The sequence below is a fragment of the Pristiophorus japonicus genome, chromosome 1, assembly GCF_044704955.1.
Source record: "Pristiophorus japonicus isolate sPriJap1 chromosome 1, sPriJap1.hap1, whole genome shotgun sequence".
NCBI classification, from domain to species: domain Eukaryota; kingdom Metazoa; phylum Chordata; class Chondrichthyes; family Pristiophoridae; genus Pristiophorus; species Pristiophorus japonicus.
Window position 1 is genome coordinate 224353411 of NC_091977.1, and position 23490 is coordinate 224376900.

Consider the following 23490-nt stretch of genomic DNA (forward strand, 5'->3'; position numbering starts at 1 on the left):
TTTCTCTTTCTTAATCAATTTCTTGGTCCTCCTTCACTGAATTCTAAAATTCTCCCAATCATCAGATGCAAAGTTCATAGAATCATAGAAATTTACAGCAGTGGAGGCCCCATTTGGCTCATTGTGCCTGTGCTGGCTCTTAGAAAGAGCTCTCGTGCAAAGTCCCACATCCCTGCTTTGTCCGTAACCCTGTAAATGCCTCAAGTGCCTGTTCAACTCCCTTTTAAAATTATTTATGGAATCAGCTTCCACCACCGTTTCAGGTAAAGTGTCGTACATCTGCTTCCATGTTTACCATTTGGGGGTCTAGACATGGCAAACAGACGTCTTAACTCACCTTTACAAGACAGCAATGTGCCAAACTACACATGCCTAATAATAAGACTTCCTCCCACCTCTCAACCAGATTTAAACCTGGGATCCAGAGGTGAACAGAGAATGCTAATCCACTGGCTAACCCGGTTACCTGCAATGGTCATTTTCATATACAGATGTACTACGATTCATTGCTCAATAAAATAATGACAGAGGGAACAAGTTACAATTTATTCCTAAAACATAGATTTTAATGTACCAAACATGCATATAAAGTTAAGATCTCATAGGTACAGTAATTGTTTAGAACGTGACTAAAAATATGGAAAGTACAATAAATACAGGATCTGGTATTATAATGCCGTAACCAGTAAAAGTTCAAGGTGCATTCTAAATATATTTTCTAAGAGGTAAGGTACCTCTACAACAAACCCTATTGATGCTGCAGACAAAGATTTGCACGGGATTTTGCGCTGGCAGCAAAATGCAGCTTCGTACAGGACAGAGCCAGAACGTTCCCGTGGTTCCAGCATGCTGTACGAAACAGAGACAGGTTTATATGTAAGAAAGGGGATTCATTTGCAGAATACAAAGATTAAGAGATTACATACATGAAAAATAAATGAGCAAGTATTTTAATTTACCTAATCCAGTTCCCATGTGATCCTATACAAGTTTGACACTTGCAAATTTTGGGTGCACTCCCATTCACAACAGCATGGACCAGGTACATTATATTCGGTACATCCCGTTTTCTACACATTTGTATTGATAAATGAAATCTCCAATTGGCTAGGTAAACACATTTCAAATCTACCCAAATAAAATCGTAAAAGACTATATAAATATCTGACTGGCTGCAATATTCAATTATTCATTACATATTCCAGTCCACTTGCAAGTAGCAATAAGATGGAAACATCATCATCATAGGCAGTCCCTCAAAGTCAAGGATGATTTACTTCCACTCTAAAAAAAAAAGTGAGTTCTCAGGTGACTGAGGAGTCCAATGCGGGACCTACAGTCTCTGTCACAGGTGGGGCAGACAGTAGTTGAAGGAAAGGGTGGGTGGGGAGCCTGAGTTGACGCACGCTCCTTCCGCTGTCTGCGCTTGTTTTCTGCTTGTTCTCGTTGATGGGACTTAAGGTGCTCAGCACCCTCCCAGATGGAAATGCGCGTCAAGTCAATGCCATGCTATAATACTTTCCATTTAGCCCGTCACATTTTAAGTTATTCAACTGTTAATTTCATGTGAACTTAGGTTTCATGTGAATTGAGGTCGGACAATTCCACAATCTACACTAAATACACACACACACACACACACATATATATACAAAACTGGCACGATAAATAAAAGTGCAAGATGGAGTAAAGTCCTTTGGGCTTATGGACAGAATGATCGAGGTTTTTGAACACTTTCTCCCATCTCAAAATTGAATCATTTTGCTTGCCCTTTTCGCATTTCAAAAATGTACATGTGTTTTCTTTTATATAGGGATATGGAGAGAAATCAGGAATGAGGTACTGAAGTGCATGATCAGCCATGATCATATTGAATGGTGGTACAGGCTCGAAGTGCCGAATGGCCTACTCCTGCACCTATTTTCTATGTTTCTATAAACTATTGTTTTTTTTCATCTTGTGCTCAATGCAACAATTAATCCAAACATAGGCATTATGTTTGTTGGAACCACTTAAAGTACCTTTTTTCATAATTCAGAGTGTGTAGCAAAATACGTCTTCGATGGGTAAATACAGCATCGATTTCATAGTAAGAACTTTGAACAGTTCAGAATGACTTGCAGTCTTTGCTTCAAAATGTAAACATAATTCAGTAGCGTCACTCGCACTTCCATACTTACCCTAGTATATTCCCTGAAAATGGGATAACACCTTTTAATTAAGCAAAAAATACAAGGCAATGGCCCAATTACTTAATTCTGATATACAAAATATGCTGCATCTTTCCCCTCAATGAAAAGGCGACCAGCCCGATAGTCTAGTCTGGAAACACAGAGGCTAACTGTACTACTTTTCACAGCCTTGCTTGCCAACAACAGTTAACTCAGCACAGAGCAAGGATCAAATCTGCAAAGCTCCTGATCTGTGGGGCTCAGATACTACACCAGGTACCTGTAGTACATTTACTCACTGGCTAACTGATTAGACCACAGTGCATTATTCAGATGTTTGAGAAATTGTTTACGTACTGCAATTTTGGTGCTCATGCACCACAAAAAGATCATATTGCATTAAAGCAAAATGTGCGGTATAATTGACAGATTAACATAAGAAATAGGAACAGGAGTAGGCCATATGGCCCCTCGAGCATGCTCCACCATTCAATAAGATCATGGCTGATCTGATCATGGACTCAGCTCCATTTCCCTGCCCACTCCCCATTACCCCTTATTGATTAAGAAACCGTCTATTTCTGTCTTAAATTTATTCAATGTCCCAGCTTTCACAGCTCTCTTGAGGCAGCAAATTCCACAGATTCACAACCCTCAGAAGAAATTTCTCCTCATCTCCGTTTTAAATGGGCGGCCCCTTATTCTAAGATCATGCCCTCTAGTTCGAGTCTCTCCCATCAGTGGAAACATCCTCTCTGCATCCACCTTGTCAAGCCCCCTCATAATCTTATACGCCTCGATAAGATCATCTCTCATTCTTCTGAATTCCAATGAGTAGAGGTCCAACCTACTCAACCTTTCCTCATAAGTCAACCCCTTCATCCCCGGAATCAACCTAGTGAACCTTCTCTGAACTGCCTCCAAAGCAAGTATATCCTTTCGTAAATATGGAAACCAAAACTGCACGCAATATTCCAGGTGTGGCCTCACCAATACCTTATATAACTGTAGCAAGACTTCCCTGCTTTGATACTCCATCCCCTTTGCAATAAAGGCCAAGATTCCATTGGCCTTCCTGATCACTTGCTGTACCTGCATACTATCCTTTTGTGTTTCATGCACAAGTACCCCCAGGTCCCGCTGTACTGCGACACTTTGCAATCTTTCTCCATTTAAATAATAACTTGCTCTTTGATTTTTTTTTGCCAAAGTGCATGACCTCACACTTTCCAACATTATACTCCATCTGCCAAATTTTTGCCCACTCACTTAGCCTGTCTATATCCTTTTGCAGATTTTTTTGCCTCCTCCTCACACATTGCTTTTCCTCCCACCTTTGTATTGTCAGAAAACTTGGCTATGTTACACTCAGTCCCTTCTTCCAAGTCGTTAATATAGACTGTAACTAGTTGGGGTCCCAGCACTGATCCCTGCGGCACCCCATTAGTTACTGGTTGCCAACCAGAGAATCAACCATTTATCCCGACTCTCTGTTTTCTGTTAGTTAGCCAATCCTCTACCCATGCTAATATATTACCCCTAACTCCGTGAACTTTTATCTTGTGCAGTAACCTTTTATGTGGCACCTTATCAAATGCCTTCTGGAAGTTCAAATACACCACATCCACTGGTTCCCCTTTATCCACCCTGTTCGTTACATTCTCAAAAACCTCCAGCAAATTTGTCAAACATTTCTATCCGCATTTATCCGTTTTTAAAAATATATATTTTTTTGTCGGTAAGGCCCTGAGGTCGGCGAGTCGGGAGGTCGGTGAGATGAGTTGCTAAGTAGCTCTCTTTTCTCTATTTCTTTTAGGTTTGGAGTTCGGAGGCAGAGAGGCCACAGAGGTCAGTGAGTTCGGGTGGCCACAGAGGTCGGTGAGGTAAGTAGCTCTCTTTTCTCTATTTTTAAGTAAATTTTAAACTAGATAAGGCTAACTAGTGATAGCAGTGCAGCTCAGTCCTGTGGAGTGCATATTCTGCAGTATGTGGGAAGTCCTGGTCGCTTCGCTAGACAACCATGTGTGCAGGAGATGTCTCCAGCTTCAACTGCTCGAGCGCCGCGTTTCGGAGCTGGAGCAGCGGGTGGAGTCAATAAGGTGCATCCGCGAGGCTGAGAGCTACATGGATAGCACGTTTCAGGAGGTGGTCACCCCACAACTTAAAGGCGTGCAGATGGAGGGGAAGTGGGTGACCACCAGACACAGTAAGTGTGCTAGGCAGGTAGGGCAAGAGTCCCCCCCGTGAGCCCATCTCGCTTTCAAATCAATATTCACTTGAGTATCGGTAAGGACAATGGCGCCTCTGGGGAGTGCAGCCAGAGCCAATTCCAAGGCACCACGGGTGGCCCAGGTGCACAGGGGGGAGGGACGAAGAACAAGAGCTCTAGTGATAGGGGATTCTATAGTTAGGGGAACAGACAGGCGTTTCTGCGACTGTAGACATGACTCCCGAATGGTTTTGTGCCTCCCTGGTGCCAGGGTCAAGGATGTCACAGAGTGGACGCAGAGCATCCGAATTGGGGAAAAGGCTCATTTTGCTAAGTTAAGGAGTGATTTGGCCATGGTGGACTGGAAGCAGCTACTTGTGGGTAAATCAGTGTCAAAACAGTGGGAGGCATTTAAGGAGAAAATCTGGAAGGCTCAGGCCAAACATGTGCCCTTAAAGAAAAAGACTGGGAAAAATAATTTTAGAGCCCCCTGGATGTCCAGGGACTTACAGGGGAGGATTAAGAAAAAAAGGGACGCTTATGTTATATCAACGGCCAAATACTATAGAATCTTTAGAGGAATTTAGAAAGTTAAGTGGCAAAATTAAAAAGGATATTAGGAATGCTAAGAGGGAGCACGACAAATTCTTGGCCAGTAAAATTAAGGAAAACCCTAAGATGTTCTATAAATATATTAAGAGTAAGAGGGTAACTAAAGAAAGGGTAGGGCCTATTAGATACCACGAGGGTGATCTTTGTGTGGAGGCGGAAGATTTGGGAGGGTTCTTAACGAATACTTTGCATCTGTTTTCACAAAGGAAAGGGGCAATGCAGATACTGCTATCGAGGAGGAGTGTGATATTCTGGATGAAATAAATATGAGAGAGGAAGTATTAAGGGGTTTAGCAGCTTTGAAAGTAGATAATTCCCCAGGCCTGGATGAAATGCATCCCAGACTGTTGAGCGAAATAAAAGAGGAAATAGCAGAGGCCTTGACCATCATTTTTCCGGTGCTCTTTGGATCTGGGCATGGTGCCAGAGGATTGGAGGACTGCTAATGTGGTATCCTTGTTTAAGAAGGGAGAAAAGGATAGTCTGAGTAATTACAGGCCTGTCAGCCTAACCTCAGTGGTAGAAAAACTATTGGAAAAAATCCTGAAAGACAGGATAAATCTGCATCTGGAAAGACAAGGATTAATTAGGGACAGTCAGCACGGATTTGTTAAGGGAAGATCAAGTCTGACTAACCTGATTGAATTTTTTGAGGAGGTAACCAAGAGGGTTGATGAGGGTAGTGCGTACGATGTAGTATATATGGACGTTAGCAAAGCTTTTGATAAGGTCCCACATGATAGACTGGTCAAGAAGGTTAAAGTACATGGGATACAGGGCAAAGTGTTAAGTTGGATCCAAAATTGGCTTGGAGGTAGGAAGCAAAGGGTAATGACTGATGGATGTTTTTGTGACTGGAAGGATGTTTCCAGTGGAGTTCCACAGGGCTCAGTGCTTTTTGTGGTATATATCAACAATTTGAATATAGGGAGTATGATTAAGAAGTTTGCAGATGACACTAAAATTGGCTGTGTGGTTAATAATGAAGAGGAAAGTCATGGGCTGCAGGAGGATATCAATCTACTGATCGGGTGGACAGAGCAGTGGCAAATGGAATTTAATTCAGAGAAATGTGAGGTGATGCACTTTGGGAGGGCTAATAAGGAAAGGGTATGCACATTAAGCAGTAGGCTACTTAATAGTGTAGATGAACAAAGGGACCTTGGAGTACTTGTCCACAGATCCCTGAAAGTAGCAGGCCTGGTGGATAAGGTGGTTAAGAAGGCATACGGAATGCTTGCCTTTATTGGCTGAGGCATAGAATATAAGAGCAGGGAGGTTATGCTTAAATTGTACAATACTTTGGTTAGGTCACAGCTGGAGTATTGCAGTTCTGGTCGCCATATTATAGGAAGGATGTGATTGCACTAGGGAGGGTGCAGAGGAGATTTACTAGGATGCTGCCTGGAACGGAGAATCTTAGTTATGAGGACAGATTGGATAGGCTAGGTTTGTTCTCATTGGAACAGAGGAGGTTGAGAGGAGACCTCATTGAGGTGTACAAAATATTGAGGGGCCTGGACATAGCGGATAGTAAGGGTCTATTTCCATTGGTGGAGGGGTCTATTTCCATTGGTGGAAGAGTCTATTACGAGGGGGCATAATTTTAAGGTGGTTAGTGGAAGGTTTAGAGGGGGTTTGAGGGGGGCTTCTTTACGCAGAGGGTTGTGGGGATCTGGAACTCGCTGCCTGGAAGAGTGGTGGATGCAGAAACCCTCATCACTTTTAAGAAAATAGAATACGGCCAGGGTGATATCCTGGACTAGTCTCAATCGCCTGGATGGGTTGGATAGGAATTTTCCCAGATTTTTTTCTCCCAAAATTGGCCTGGGTTTTTAATCTGGTTTTTGCCTCTACCAGGAGATCACATGGCTCCGGCTGGGGTGGAGTGTAGAATGTTTTAGTATAAGGGGTGTCGCAGTTGTGGTGAGGCGGATTAGTTGGGCTGGGTGCTCTTTGCCTTTCCATCATTGCTCATAGGTTTATATGTAACCTTTAGGGCTGCTGACCAAGGGCCGTGTGGCTCTTTGTCGGCCGGCGCGGACACGATGGGCCAAAATGGCCTCCTTCTGTGCTGTAAATTTTTATGTTTCAATATAGCATCGCTGTGCAGTTTTGTCACAGAACACTGATCAGAAAATTCACTGGCACATTGAGGTTGTCGCTATAACTGGGCACATGCTGGAATCAATTTGGGGGGGGTGGGCAGGGGCAAGGGACTCAGAGTCATAAAGGAATCAGCCTTGGGTCAGCTGGGTTAGGTAGATGCCAAGAGTCCTGTCTACATTGAGAGGGGTCTTGCAAGGGTGGGCCACTGCCCCATGTGGGCCTTATAAGAAATAGGAGGAGTAGGCCATTGGCCCCTCGAGCCTGCTCCGCCATTTAATATCATGGCTGATCTGATCATGTACTCAGCTCCACTTCCCTGAACCCTTTTATTCCCTTATCGCTCAAAAATCTGTCTATCTCCGCCTTAAATATAATCAATGGCCCAGCCTCCACAGCTCTCTGGGGCAGAGAATTCCACAGATTTACAACCCACTGAGAGAAGAAATTAGTCCTCGTCTCAGTTTTAAATGGGCGGCCTCTTATTCTGAGACTATGCCCCCTAGTTTTAGTTTCCCCTATGAGTGGAAATATCCTCTCTGCATCCACCTTGTCGAGCCCCCTCATTATCTTACATATTCCGATAACCTAGGTTATACTAGATATATTAAACGGTAGTACAATTGTCCTAGGCAGATGTACAATTTTAAATATTACTGTACTTCCAAATTCATTATATTACTAACATGATCTACATTTTCTGTACGGCATAAACTTCAGAATGAAAATTTAATACTGAGGATCTTTCAGTAAAAGCATAACAACTTAAGGTTTTAAGAGCATCTTCGTAAAAAAGTACTTCAGAAAAACAGGCAATTGTAAGTACGAGACAGGGAGGAGGTTCTACCAGATCTCAAGCCTCTCAGTAGCCCTACATTTAGTTTTCCGCCCTGAGTCCAAATCTCAGTTTGTACTGAAATGAGTTGCACATTAGAATGACTGTTCCATGGAGAAGTTTGCTTAGTAATAGAGACAATACATAAATCAGTAAGGTGTAAAATAATGACATCAATGAAAAGGGAAAGAGGAAAAGGTGCATTAGTTCTGAAGACAAGCTCTCTTTTATCATAGTACTACATTATCTGCATCCAGGAGTCTCCTGTGTTGTCTCTAAAACCTATTAGTTTATTTAAACTGTAGAATTAAGTTTCTGAATAAATATAGCATTTCTTAAATTATGAATAAGTTACTATTTTAATCTGAAGTAGCATTCAGTAGCATGACATTCACAAAATAATTGAAAATCTCAACTTTTACTGGCAGGTTATTCTAAGCATGAAATTTATTTAAGGCTCAATAAAATTAGTTTTATATGTCAGTTCAGTTTGGTGAAGGCCAGTATCCAAACTGGCTTTCTATGTTGTAAGAGGATTATTTTACAAATCAAAGGGAAATCTTTACCACTATTGACACCAGTAGATAGCCTTCACCTGATCAGGCAGTGCAGCACCAAGTGCACAACCTTATATTCAAACATTGGTAATTCTACCACCAGAGATAATTAAGCACTGAAGCCCCCTTTTCCATATAGTTATGGTTCATTCGTTGCATCAATGTTCCTCTTTTATCAACGTCGCCCCCCCCACTTCAGTTTCAACCACACTCAGTGTATCTGGATGACTTCGTCCCAGTCCCCAGGAGGCCAAATGCCATTTTCTTGCACATTAGATGGTGAACTTTTCCAATCCCAACTGGTTACAGGAATTTCCCAGTTCTTGCCATAGTTTGCTTCCACGTATGCAAGTGTTTTGCAGGGGACTCGTACTTTTAGTTCTAGGAATTCAGTCCAGCACAGGGTAAATTTAGGAAATATGTATCTACAAAAAACATTTAGTAAGAAAAAAGGAAACAAGATTAAGCAAACGTAATAATAGCAGTAGGATACTTCGCACAAAACTATAAAATCAACATTTGTTTTCATTCATTTTTGAAAGATAACTTTCATGTTTAAAACACAATACAATGGTCTCGCAGTCGTCTTTCTCTGTGAATCAACCATTTTGACTTGAGCCTGCACACCTGCCACCAGTATTTTGCATATCCCTGTAACCTCCTCAGAGATCTTTGCATTCCTCCAATTCTGTCTCTCGTGCATCCCATATTTCCTTTGTCCCACCTTTGGCAGCCGTGCCTTCAGCTGCTTGGGCCCAAAGCTCTGCAATTCCCTCCCTAAACCGCTCTCTCATCCTTGAAAACACTCCTTAAAAAAGACCATCATCACCTGTCCTAATATCTCCTGGCTCACTGTCAAATTCTGTCTGATATTCGCTCCTGTGAAGCGACTCGGGATGTTTGACTACATTAAAAGGTGCTATATATATGCAATGATGTTGTTGTTGTAAACTATATGCCTCTAATGGAACATCTGGCACTCTCTCTCGGATTCCAGGGCACAATCAGAAATGGATCAACCAGCAGTCAAGCTGGTCTCAACCCCAGGAAATCTGGACAGAGGTGCTGCTCATGTTGAGGTTATGCAAACTGATGTGGCCAGGGATGAATATTTAGCCAGGCGAGTCCCACTTGTGCTTCATGCAATAAACCAAATATTTCCAATGCTTGAAGCTGTACCACCAAAATAACCAATGGGGTAATGTGAAAAACAGCAACCAAGTTTAGCTATGAACACCTGGGAGAAGCAAACCCCCCATAATACTTGGCTTTTATAAAAAAAATGTAAACACAATAAAAAATCTGCAGTCCACGGGAATGATTCAAAATGTGAATAGTTTAAGTTGAAAGGAATTTTTACATCCATCAAAGCAGTAACACACGATAAATCTTATTACAAATCAACATAACATAAGAAATAGTAGCAGGAGTAGGCCATTTGGCCCCTCGAACCTGCTCTGCCATTCAATAAGATCGTGGCTGATCTGATCTTGGGCTCAGCTCTACTTCTCTGCCCAATCCCCATAACCCTTCACTCCCTTATTGTTCAAAAACCTGTCTATCTCCGCCTTAAATATATTCAATGACCCAGCCTTCTCTGGGGCAGAGAATTCCACAGATTTACGACCCTCAGAGAATAAATTCCTCCTCATCTCAGTTCTAAATGGGCAACCCCTCATTAAACTATGCCCCTAGTTCTAGATTACCCCACGAGTGGAAACATCTTCTCTGCCTCTACCTTGTCGAGACCCCTCAGTATCTTATATGTTTCAATAAGATCACCTCTCATTCTTCTGAACACCAATGAGTATAGGCCCAACCTGCTCAACCTTTCTTCATAAGTCAACCCGTTCATCTCAGGAATCAACCTAGTGAACCTTCTCTGAACTGCCTCCAATGCAAGTATATCCCTCCTTAAATAAGGAGACCAAAACTGTAAGCAGTACTCTAGGTGTGGTCTCACCAATACCCTGTACAGTTGTAGCAGGACTTCCCTGCTATTGTATTCCGTCCCCCTTGCAATAAAGGGCAACATTCCATTTGCCTTCCTGATTACTTGCTGTACCTGCATATTAACTTTTTGTGTTTCATGCACAAGGACCCCCAGATCCCTCTGTACTGCAGCATTTTGTAATCTCTCTCCATTTAAATAATAATTTGCTTTAATTTTTCCTGCCAAAGTGGATAACCTCATAATTTCCTACATTATACTCCATCTGCCAAATGTTTTCCCACTCACTTAGCCTGTCTATATCCCTTTGCAGATTCTTTGTGTCCTCCTCACAACTTGCTTTCCCACCCATCTTTGTATCAGCAGCAAACTTGGCTACATTACACTCAGTCCCTTCATGTAAGTCATTAATATAGATTTGTAAGTGGTTTCGCTCTGGGTGATTTCGAATCACCCCGCTTACAACAGTTCCAGACCCTGGGAATTATAGTAGTGAACAGAATACACAGTTTATAGACAGATCTTTCGGTCTTAACTGTCACAATGTTTTTATTCAAGTTAAAACACACACCTGCTTCCAGTAAAACACACCCTGGTGGTGTAAAAGACCCCACAGTACAACACACAACACTGGCCCGTCTGAACAGGCCCCCATCGCGAAGTACCCACGAATAAAACACCCCTGCTCGGCTCAATAGGGCACCATCGAATCTGTCCAACAGACTGTGCGTACGCCTATGATCCGCGCGGAAACCTCCCCATTAAACCCCTAAGGCTTGGTTGGGACACACGATACCCCTTCACACTACGCGATGGTCTAAAGGATGTGTGGGCTGGGGTAATGCTCACCAGTTACCCCTCTGGCTTACTCGCTGCTTCTCCCGATGAGACGTATCTTCTGGTTTTGTACCAATCTGTGGTTTCCAAGTCCAGTCTCAAGGTCAGCTTCCCAGTCGAGGTAGCGAGGCTCTCTTTGCTCGTAGATGGTTTCTTCTCTCCGTCTCAGATGGAGTGCTAGTTCCTTGAGTACATTGAACAAAGCAAGCAAGCGTAGAAGAGGGGAGAGAGAGAGAGAGAGAGAGAGAGAGAGAGAGAGAGAGATGGCTGCAAAACTGCCGTCCCTTATACCTGAAAAATGCTTCTGAATTCTCGCGCCAAAAACCAGTCCTTTGCCTGAGGCAATCCAACTAAAAGCAATGAATCACATCTTCGGCCTGTGCCTTTGTTACTGGGCTGTTCCTAGGGATAAAGGCTCCGACGAGTCTGGGTGGCCAGATAGCTTCCTTTGTCCTGAGGTTCCTGCGCTCCGGGTCTCTCAGTCATTTCGATGGCTTGAGCAGTTTACCTGATCTTTCACTGATGGGTTCCCATTACATAACAAAAGGGTCTTCCATCTCACTTCAACCATCCCAGACTATCCTCGCACACCTGATGTGTATTCCTGTGGAAAATGTTTGGGCCTGTCCCAAGTCATGCTGTCAGCTCTTTTGAAATATGAAAAAGCAAAATTCGAAACTTAGTCAAAAATGCTTACTCTGATGCTGTCGATGTTGATGCCGATTCTTACAGATTGCAAATAGTTGAGGCCCCACCATTGATCCCTGTGGCACCGCACTAGTTACCGTTTGCCAACTGGAAAAAGACCCATTTATCCCGACTCTGTTTTCTGTTAGTTAGCCAATCTTCTATCCATGCAAATATATTACCCCCAAATCAGTGAGCTCTTGTCTTGTGCAGTAACCTTTTATGTGGCACCTTATCGAATGCCTTAGAAGCATAGAAATTTACAGCGCAGGAGGCAATTTCGGCCCATCGTGTCCACGCCGGCTGACAAAAAGCTACACGGGCCTCGGTCAGAGGCCCTGAAGATTACATATAAACCTATGAACAATAGTGGAAAGGCAAAGATCATCCGGCCCAACCAGACCGCCCCACACAACTGCGATACCCCATGTATTGCAACATTTTACATTCCACCCCACCTGGAGCCATGCAATCTCCTGGGAGAGGCAAAAAAAGATAAAAACCAAGTCCAATTGGGGAAAAAAATCTGGGAAAATTCCTCTCTGACCCATTCAGGCGATCAAAACTAGTTCAGGAGACGACTCTGGCCATATTAGGTTCCCTGAAGTGCTTAAAGAAGGGTAACTTTGAAGGAATGAGGCGTGAATTGGCTAGGATAGATTGGCGAATGATACTTAAGGGGTTGACTGTGGATGGGCAGTGGCAGACATTTAGAGACCGCATGGATGAACTACAACAATTGTACATCCCTGTCTGGCGTAAAAATAAAATAGGGAAGGTGGCTCAACCGTGGCTAACAAGGGAAATCAGGGATAGTATTAAAGCCAAGGAAATGGCATACAAATTGGCCAGAAATAGCAGTGAACCTGGGGAATGGAAGAAATTTAGAACTCAGCAGAGGACGACAAAGGGTTTGATTAGGGCAGGGAAAATAGAGTACGAGAGGAAGCTTGCAGGGAACATTAAGACGGACTGCAAAAGCTTCTATAGATATGTAAAGAGAAAAAGGTTAGTAAAGACAAATGTAGGTCCTCTGCAGTCAGAATCAGGGGAAGTCATAACGGGGAACAAAGAAATGGCAGACCTATTGAACAAGTACTTTGGTTCGGTATTCACTGAGGAGGACACAAGCAACCTTCCGGATATAAAAGGGGTCAGAGAGTCTAGTAAGAAGGAGGAACTGAGGGAAATCCTTATTAGTCGGGAAATTGTATTGGGGAAATTGATGGGATTGAAGGCCAATAAATCCCCAGGGCCTGATGGACTGAGTACTTAAAGAGGTTGCCTTGGAAATAGCGGATGCATTGACAGTCATTTTCCAACATTCCATAGACTCTGGATCAGTTCCTATGGACTGGAGGGTAGTCAATGTAACCCCACTTTTGAAAAAGGAGGGAGTGAGAAAACAGGGAATTATAGACCGGTCAGCCTGACATCGGTAGTGGGTAAAATGATGGAATCAATTATTAAGGATGTCATAGCAGCGCATTTGGAAAGAGGTGACATGATAGGTCCAAGTCAGCATGGATTTGTGAAAGGGAAATCATGCTTGACAAATCTTCTGGAATTTTTTGAGGATGTTTCCAGTAGAGTGGACAAGGGAGAACCAGTTGATGTGGTGTATTTGGACTTTCAGAAGGCTTTCGACAAGGTCCCATACAAGAGATTAATGTGCAAAGTTAAAGCACATGGGATTGGGGGTAGCATGCTGACGTGGATTGAGAACTGGTTGGCAGACAGGAAGCAAAGAGTAGGAGTAAACGGGTACTTTTCAGAATGGCAGGCAGTGACTAGTGGGGTACCGCAAGGTTCTGTGCTGGGGCCCCAGCTGTTTACATTGTACATTAATGATTTAGATGAGGGGATTAAATGTAGTATCTCTAAATTTGTGGATGACACTAAGTTGGGTGGCAGTGTGAGCTGCGAGGAGGATGCTATGAAGCTGCAGAGTGACTTGGATAGGTTAGGTGAGTGGGCAAATACATGGCAGATGAAGTATAATGTGGATAAATTTGAGGTTATCCACTTTGGTGGTAAAAACAGAGAGACAGACTATTATCTGAATGGTGACAGATTAGGAAAAGGGGAGGTGCAACGAGACCTGGGTGTCATGGTACATCAGTCATTGAAGGTTGGCATTCAGGTACAGCAGGCGGTAAAGAAAGCAAATGGCATGTTGGCCTTCATAGCAAGGGGATTTGAGTACAGGGGCAGGGAGGTGTTACTACAGTTGTACAGGGCCTTGGTGAGGCCACACCTGGAGTATTGTGTACAGTTTTGGTCTCCTAACTTGAGGAAGGACATTCTTGCTATTGAGGGAGTGCAGTGAAGGTTCACCAGACTGATTCCTGGGATGGCAGGACTGAAATATAAGAAAGACTGGATCTACTGGGCTTGTATTCACTGGAGTTCAGAAAAATGAGAGGGGATCTCATCGAAACGTTTAAAATTCTGACGGGTTTAGACTGGTTAGATGCAGGAAGAATGTTCCCAATGTTGGGTAAGTCCAGAACCAGGGGTCACAGTCTAAGGATAAGGGGTAAGCCATTTAGGACCGAGATGAGGAGAAACTTCTTCACCCAGAGAGTGATGAACCTGTGGAATTCTCTACCACAGAAAGTTGTTGAGGCCTATTCACTAAATATATTCAAAAAGGAGTTAGATGTCGTCCTTACTACTAGGGGGATCAAGGGGTTTGGCGAGAAAGCAGGAATGGGGTACTGAAGTTGCATGTTCAGCCATGAATTAATTGAATGGCGGTGCAGGCTCGAAGGGCCGAATGGCCTACTCCTGCACCTATTTTCTATGTTTCTATGTATCTGCACCAGCCAGCAAGAGGTTAGCCAATCTAATCCCATTTACCAGCTCTAGGTCTGTAACCCTGTAGGTTACAGCACTTCAACTGCCCATCCAAGCATCTTTTAAATGTGATGAGGGTTTCTGCCTCTACCACATTTCCAGGCAGTGAGTTCCAGACCCCCACAACCCTCTGCGTGAAGAAGCTTCCCCTCAAATTCCCTCTAAACCTTTCACCAACCACCTTAAAACTATGCCCGCTCGTAATTTACCCCTCCACCAAGGGAAATAGGCCGTTGCTATCCACTATATCTAGTCCCCTCAAAATTTTATTTCCCTCAATGAGGTCTGTCCTCTGCCTCCTCTGTTCCAAGGAGAACAAACCCAGCCTAACCAATCTGTCCTCATAGCCAAGATTCTCCATTCTAGGCAGCATCCTCATAAATGTCCTCTGCACCCTCTCCTGTGCAATCACGTCCTTCCTATAATACGGCGACCAGAACTGCACGCAGTATTCCAGCTGTGGCCTAACCAGTGTATACAATTTATGCATAACCTCCCTGCTCTTGTATTCTATGTCTCAGCCAATAAAGGCAAGCATTCCGTATGCCTTCTTAACCACCTTATCCACCTGGCCTGCTACTTTCAGGGATCTGTGGACAAGCACTCCAAGGTCCCTTTGTTTATCTACACTTCTAAGTGGCCTACCATTTAATGTGTATACCCTTTCCTTATTAGCCCTCACCACACTTTACCTCACACTTCTCAGAGTTAAATTCCATTTGTCACTATTCTGCCCACCTGACCAATAGATTGATATCCTCCTGCAGCCCATGACTTTCCTCTTCATTATCAACCACACAACCAATTTCAGTGTCATCTGCAAACTTCTTAATCATACCCCCTATATTCAAATCTAGATCATTGATGTATACCACAAAAAGCAAGAAACCCAGTACTGAGCGCTACAGAACTGGAAACATCCTTCCAGTCACAGAAACATCCATCAATCATTACCCTTTGCTTCCTATCTCTAAGCCAATTTTGGATCCAACTTGCCACTTTGCTCAGGATCCCATGGGCTTTTACCTTAGTGGCCAGTCTGCCATGTGGGCCCTTATCAAAAGCTTTGCTAAAGTCCACATACACTGCATCGTACGCACCAAAATCATCGACCCTCCTGGTTACCTCCTCGAAAAAATCAATCGGATTAGTCAAACACGATCTTCCCTTAACAAATCCGTGCTGATTGACCCTGATTAATCCTTGCCTTTCTAAATGTAGATTTATCCTTCAGGATTTTTTCCAATAATTTTCCCACCACTGAGGTTAGGCTGACAGGCCTGTAATTACTCGGCCTATCCCTTTCTCCTTTCTTAAACAGGGATACCACATTAGCAGTCCTCTAGTACCATGCCTGAATCCAAAGAGGACTGGAAAATAATGGTCGAGGCCTCTGCTATTTCCTCTTTTGTGAAACACAGAAAATAGGTGTAGGAGTAGGCCATTCGGCCCTTCGAGCCTGCACCGCCATTCAATAAGATCATGGCTGATCATTCCCTCAGTACCCCTTTCCTGCTTTCTCTCCATACCCCTTGATCCCCTTAGCCATAAGGGCCATATCTAACTCCCTCTTGAATATATCCAATGAACTGGCATCAACAACGCTCAGCGGCAGGGAATTCCACAGGTTAACAACTCTCTGAGTGAAGAAGTTTCTCCTCATCTCAGTCCTAAATGGCCTATTTCATATCCTAAGACTATGTCCCCTGGTTCTGGACTTCCCTAACATCGGGAACATTCTTCCCGCATCTAACCTGTTCAGTCCCGTCATCTTATGTTTCTATGAGATCCCCTCTCATCCTTCTAAACTCCAGTGAATAAAGGCCCAGTTGATCCAGTCTCTCCTCATATGACAGTGCAGCCATCCCTGGAATTAGTCTGGTGAACCTTCGCTGCACTCCCTCAATAGCAAGAACGTCCTTCCTCAGATTAGGAGACCAAAACTGAACACAATATTCCAGGTGAGGCCTCACTAAGGCCCTGTACAACTGCAGTAAGACCTCCCTGCACCTATACTCAAATCCCCTAGCTATGAAGGCCAACATACCATTTGCCTTCTTCACCGCCTGTTGTACCTGCATGCCAACCTTCAATGACTGATGAACCATGACACCCAGGTCTCGTTGCACCTCCCCTTTTCCTAATCTGCCGCCATTCATATAACATTCTGCCTTCGTGTTTTTGCCCCCAAAATGGATAACCTCACATTTCTCCACATTATACTACATCTGCCATGCATTTGCCCATGCACCTAACCTGTCCAAGTCACCCTGCAGCCTCTTGGCGTCCCCCTCACAGCTCACACTGCCACCCAGTTTAGTGTCATCTGCAAACTTGGAGATATTACACTCAATTCCTTCATCCAAATCGTTAATGTATATTGTAAAGAGCTGGGGTCCCAGCACTGAGCCCTGCAGCACTCAACTAGTCACTGCCTGCCATTCTGAAAAGGACCCAAATATCCTGACTCTCTGCTTCCTGTCTGCCAACCAGTTCTCTATCCACGTCAGTATATTAGCTCCAATATCATGCGCTTTGACTTTGCACACCAATCTCTTGTGTGGGACCTTGTCAAAAGCCTTTTGAAAGTCCAAATACACCACATCCACTGGTTCTCCCTTGTCCATTCTGCTGGTTACATCCTCAAAAAATTCCAGAAGATTCGTCAAGCATGATTTCTCTTCCATAAATCCCTGCTGACTTGGACCGATCCTGTCACTGCTTTCCAAATGCACTGCTACTTCATCCTTAAAATGATTGATTCCAACATTTTCCCCACTACTGATGTCAGGCTAACCAGTCTATAATTACCCGTTTTCTCTCTCCCTCCTTTTTTAAAAAGTGGTGTTACATTAGCTACCTTCCAGTCCAAAGGAACTGATCCAGATTCGATAGACTGTTGGAAAATAATCACCAATGCATCCACTATTTCTAGGGCCACTTCCTTAAGTATTATGGGATGCAGACTATCAGGCCCCAGGGATTTATCAGCCTTTAATCCCATCAATTTCCCTAACACAATTTCCCGCCTAATAAGGATATCCATCAGTTCCTCCTCATCACTTGACCCACTGTCCCCTAATACATTCGGAAGGTTATTCGCGTCTTCCTTCGTGAAGACAGAACCGAAGTATTTGTTCAATTGGTCCACCATTTCTTTGTTCCCCATTATAAATTCACCTGAATCCGACTGCAAGGGACCTACATTTGTATTCACTAATCTATTTCTTTTCACATATTTATAGAAGCTTTTGCAGTCAGTTTTCATGTTCCCTGCAATCTTCCTCTCGTACTCTATTTTCCCCCTCTTAATAAAACCCTTAGTCCTCCTCTGCTGAATTCTAAATTTCTCCCAGTCCTTTTTCTAGCCAATTTAGATATCTCTTCCTCGATTTTAACACTATCATTAATTTCCCTTGTTAGCCACGGTTGAGCCATCTTCCCCGTTTTATTTTTATTCCAGACAGGGATGTACAATTGCTGAAGTTCATCCATGTGATCTTTAAATGTTTGCCATTGCTTATCCACCGTCAACCCTTTAAGTATCCTTTGCCAGTCTATTCTCGCCAATTCACGCCTCATACCGTCGAAGTTACCTTTCTTTAAGTTCAGGACCCTAGTTTCCAAATTAACTGTGTCACTCTCCATCTTAAAGAATTCTACCATATTATGGTCACTCTTCGCCAAGGGGCCTCGCACAACAAGATTGCTAATTAGTCTCTTCTCATTACACATCACCCAGTCTAGGATGGCCAGCTCTCTTGTTGGTTCCTCGACATATTGGTCGAGAAAACCATCCCTAATACACTCCAGGAAATCCTCCTCCACCGCATTGCTACCAGTTTGGTTAGCCCAATCAATATGTAGATAAAAGTCGCCCATGATAACTGCTGTACCTTTATTGCACACATCCCTTATTTCTTGTTTGATGCTGTCCCCAACCTTACTACTATTGTTTGGTGGTTTGTATACAACTCCCACTATCGTTTTCTGCCCTTTGGTATTCCGCAGCTCCACCCATACCGATTCCACATCATCCAGGCTAATGTCCCTCCTTACTATTGCAATAATTTCCTCTTTAACCAGCAACGCCACCCCGCCTCCTTTTCCTCTCTGCCTATCCTTCCTAAATGTTGAATACCCCTGGATGTTGAGTTCCCAGCCTTGGTCACCCTGGAGCCATGTCTCCGTGATGCCAATTACATCATATCCGTTAACTGCTGTCTGCGCAGTTAATTCGTCCACTTTATTCCGAATATTCCTCGCATTGAGGCACAGAGCCTTCAGGCTTGTCTTTTTAACACACTTTGCCCCTTTAGAATTTTGCTGTAATGTGGCCCTTTTTGTTTTTTGCCTTGGGTTTCTCTGCCCTCTACTTTTACTATTCCTCTTTCTATCTTTTGCTTCTGCCTCCAATTTATTTCCCTCTGTCTCCCTGCATAGGTTCCCATTCCCCTGCCATGTTAGTTTAACTCCTCCCCAACAGCACTAGCAAACACTCCCCCCAGGACATTGGTTCCGGTCCTGCCCAGGTACAGACCGTCCGGTTTGTACTGGTCCCACCTCCCCCAGAACCGGTTCCAATGTCCCAGGAGTTTGAATCCCTCCCTTTTGCACCACTTCTCAAGCCACGTATTCTGCTATCCTGCGATTCCTACTCTGACTAGCACGTGGCACTGGTAGCAATCCCGAGATTACTACTTTTGAGGTCCTACTTTTTAAATTTAGCTCCTCGCTCCCTAAATTCATCTCGTAGGACCTCATCCTGTTTTTTACCTATATCGTTGGTACCTATGTGCACCACGACAACTGGCTGTTCACCCTCCCTTTTCAGAATGTCCTGCACACGCTCTGAGACATCCTTGACCCTTGCACCAGGGAGGCAACATACCATCCTGGAGTCTCGGTTGCGGCCGCAGAAACGCCCATCTATTTCCCTTACAATCGAATTCCCTATCACTATTCCTCTCCCACTCTTTTTCCTGCCCTCCTGTGCAGCAGAGCCACCCAAAGTGCCATGAACTTGGCTGCTGCTGCTCTCCCCTGATGAGTCATCCCCCTCAACAGTACCCAAAGCGGTGTATCTCTTTTGCAGGAGGATGACCGCAGGGGACCCCTGCACTACCCTCCTTCCACTGCTCTTCCTGTTGGTCACCCATTTACTATCTGGCTATGTACCCTTTACCTGCGGTGAGACCAACTCGCTAAACATGCTATTCACGTCATTCTCAGCATCGTGCATGCTCCAGAGTGAATCCACCCGCAGCTCCAGTGCTGCAATGCAGTCCGTCAGGAGCTGGAGGCGGATACACTTCCCGCACACGCAGTCGTCAGGGACACCGGAAGCTTCCCTGACTTCCCACATCGTACAGGAGGAGCATAACACGTGTCCGAGCTCTCCTGCCATGTCTTACCCCTTAGATTAACTTAAATTGGCAACAACAATGCTAAATGTTACTTACTGAAATAGGAAAGAAAAAGAAAAACTACTTACCAATCACCAGCCAATCACTTACCCCCTTGGCTGTGACATCACCTTTCGATTTCTTTCCACTTCTTTTTGCCTCCCTGCTGCAGCTGCACCGGCTGGCCTCCGATGTCCCCGGACTCCCACTGCTCGCACTCCCGCCTCACGAACTGCTGGGCCTTTTGTAGGCCTCCAACATCCCTGGACTCCCCGCTGCTTGCATTCCCGCCTCTCCGACGCTTTGGATCTTTTGTAGGCCTCCGACGTCCCCGGACTCCCTGCTGCTCGCACTGTGATTAGACTTCCTTCAGGCTGGGTTTTAGTTCCTGTCTGGCGGAAACACTGCAAGGGTTTCACATTCACATTTGGGTGGCGATAACATGGCTTCAGCGATTGGGAAAAAAATGATTCTGTCCTATGCAGATTACAAGTTAACCCAACCTGATATTAGATGCCTGTCATTTAGTGGAGATTTACAGAAGACCAAGTGTGGAGGCTTTCTTACAGCCTGCTGAAGAGCTGATACTTGAAATTTACTGCCAAGTTCCTCCAGGAATTTGAGTGAGTTTGTTGCTTTCGTTGACTTGTCACACCTGGCAGCATGGTGGCTTAGTTTAGCTTCGCTCAACAGCCTGCATTTCAACCCAATAATGGATAATCAAGGGGCTATATGTAGGGAGGAACTTAATACAATCACAATCACTAATGAAGTAGTACTAGGTAAAATAATGGGGCTAAAGGCAGACAAGTCCCCTGGACCTGATGCTTTCCATCCTAGGGTCTTAAGAGAAGTGGCTGCAGAGATTGTGGATGCATTGGTTGTAATCTACCAAACTTCCCTATATTCTGGGGCAGTCCCAGCAGATTGAAAAAAGGAGGCAGATAAAAAGCAGGAAACTATAGACCAGTTAGCCTAACATCTGTCATTGGGAAAATGCTGGAGTCCAGTTTTAAGGAAGCAGGAACGGGACATTTGGAAAAGCATGATTCAATCAAGCAGAGTCAGCATGGTTTTATGAAAGGGAAATCATGTTTGACAAATTTTCTGGAGTTCTTTGAGGACATAGCAAGCAGAGTGAATAAGGGGGAACTTGTGGATGTGCAGTATTTGGATTTCCAGAAGGCATTCGATAAGGTGCCACATAAGAGGCTACTGCACAAGATAAAAGCTCATCGGGTTGGGGGTAATATATTAGCATGGATAGAGGATCGGCTAACTAACAGAAAACAGAGTCAAGATAAATGGGTCATTTTCCGGTTGGCAAACAATGACTTGTGGGATGCCGCAGGGATCGGTGCTGGGGCCTCAACTATTTACAATCTATATTAATGACTTGGATGAAGGGACCGAGTGTAATATAGCCAAGTTTGCAGTGGGAAGATGCGTGGGAAAGCAAATTGTGAGGAGGACCACAAAAAATCTGCAAAGGGATATAGACAGGCTAAGTGAGTGGGAAAAAATTTGGCAGATGGAGTATAATGTGGGAAAATGTGAGGTTATCCACTTTGGCAGAAATAATAGAAAAGCAAATTATAATTTAAATGGAGAAAAATTGCAAAATGCTGCAGTACAGAGAGACCTGGGGGTCCTTGTACAAGAAACACAAAAAGTTAGTATGCAGGTACAGCAAGTAATCCGGAAGGCAAATGGAATGTTGGCCTTTATTGCAAGGGGGATAGAGTATAAAAGCAGAGAAGTCCTGCTACAACTGTCCAGGGTACTGGTGAGGCCATACCTGGAGTACTGCGTACAGTTTTGGTCTCCGTATTTAAAGAAGGATATACGTGCATTGGAGGCTGTTCAAGAAGGTTCACTAGGTTGATTCCGGAGATGAGGGGGTTGACTTATGAGGATAGGTTGAGTAGGTTGGGCCTATACACATTGGGGTTAAGAAGAATGAGAGGTGATCTTATTGAAACTTATAAGATAATGAGGGGACTCAACAAGGTGAATGCAGAAAGGATGTTTCCACTCATAGGGGAAACTAAAACTAGGGGACATAGTCTTAGAATAAGGGGCTGCACATTTAAAACTGAGATGAGAAAAATTTCCTCTGAGGGTTGTAAATCTATGGAATTCTAAAACCCAAAGAGCTGTGGAGCCTGGGTCATTGAATATATTTAAGGCAGAGATAGACAGATTTTTGAACGATAAGGGAGTAAAGGGTTATGGGGAGCGGGCAGGGAAGTAGAGCCGAGTCCATGATCAAATCAGCAATGATCTTATTGAATGGTAGAGCAGGCTCGATGGGCCAAATGGCCTACTCCGCTCCTATTTCTTATGTTCTTATGTTCATCCGGGCCGGGGGACTTATCCACTTTCAAAGCTGCTAAACTCCTTAATACCTCCTCTCTCACTATGTTTATTTCATCCAGAATTTCACACTCCTCCTCGACAGCAGTATCTGCATTGCCCCTTTCCTTTGTGAAAACAGACGCAAAATATTCATTAAAAACCATACCAACATCTTCCGCTTCCACACACAGATTACCCTCATGGCCTCTAATAGGCCCTATCCTTTCTTTAATTATCCTCTTGCTCTTAATATAATTATCCTGTCCTGGTGATTGGAGCGTGGGCAGGTACTGCAGGAGCGGCGAGGTCGGGGCGAAGAAACGGCGAGAGATTGTAGAGGGACGTGTTCGGGGCCCAGGAGAGGCGCGAGTTCGGGGCCCAGGAAAGGAGAGGGCCCAGGGGCAGCATGTGCCAGCTCACATTGCGATATGTATGCGCATTAGGTGCGCGCAGCAGAGCTGGTCTCCAGTCATCTTGGTTAATCCTTGCTACTGGACCAAGACCTAGCTCTGTCAAGCCAGTGTGGTGGCTGGTGTGCAACGGCCACCACACGTTAAAAAAATCCATGCACAGGCATCTTCCACCCTTCAAGATTTAGTTCGGGACCTGGAATTTTAGGTCCTTCATTGAAACATCTGTGAACTTCTTGACGTGGAAGCAAGTCATCCTCGATTCGAGGGACTGCCTATGATGATGATGATGAATATATTTATAGAACTTCTTTGGGTTTTCCTTGATTTTACTTGCCAAGAATTTTTCATGCTTTCTCTTAGCATTCCTAACATCATTTTTAATTTCACCTCTGAATTTTCTATATTCCTCCAGAGATTCTACAGTATTTAGCCGTTAGTATATGACAAGCTTCCCTTTTTTTCTTTATCCTCCCCTGCCTAGACATCCAGG

The 23490-nt window shown here is 44.1% G+C and overlaps 2 protein-coding genes across 3 annotated transcripts in view; both read right to left on the reverse strand.

Moving 5' to 3' along the window:
- tal2 (T-cell acute lymphocytic leukemia 2) overlaps positions 1 to 23490 on the reverse strand; it is a 75081-nt gene that overhangs the window by 49550 nt on the left and 2041 nt on the right. The window lies entirely within an intron of this gene.
- The window catches only part of fktn (fukutin), a 41843-nt gene continuing 26715 nt past the window's right edge, over positions 8363 to 23490 (reverse strand). For both annotated transcript variants that reach the window (XM_070886886.1, XM_070886897.1), the window contains exon 10: positions 8363 to 8915. In XM_070886886.1, coding sequence (XP_070742987.1) covers positions 8702 to 8915 — 214 coding nt within the window. In that variant the 3' untranslated portion in view covers positions 8363 to 8701. The remainder of the gene's footprint in view (positions 8916 to 23490) is intronic.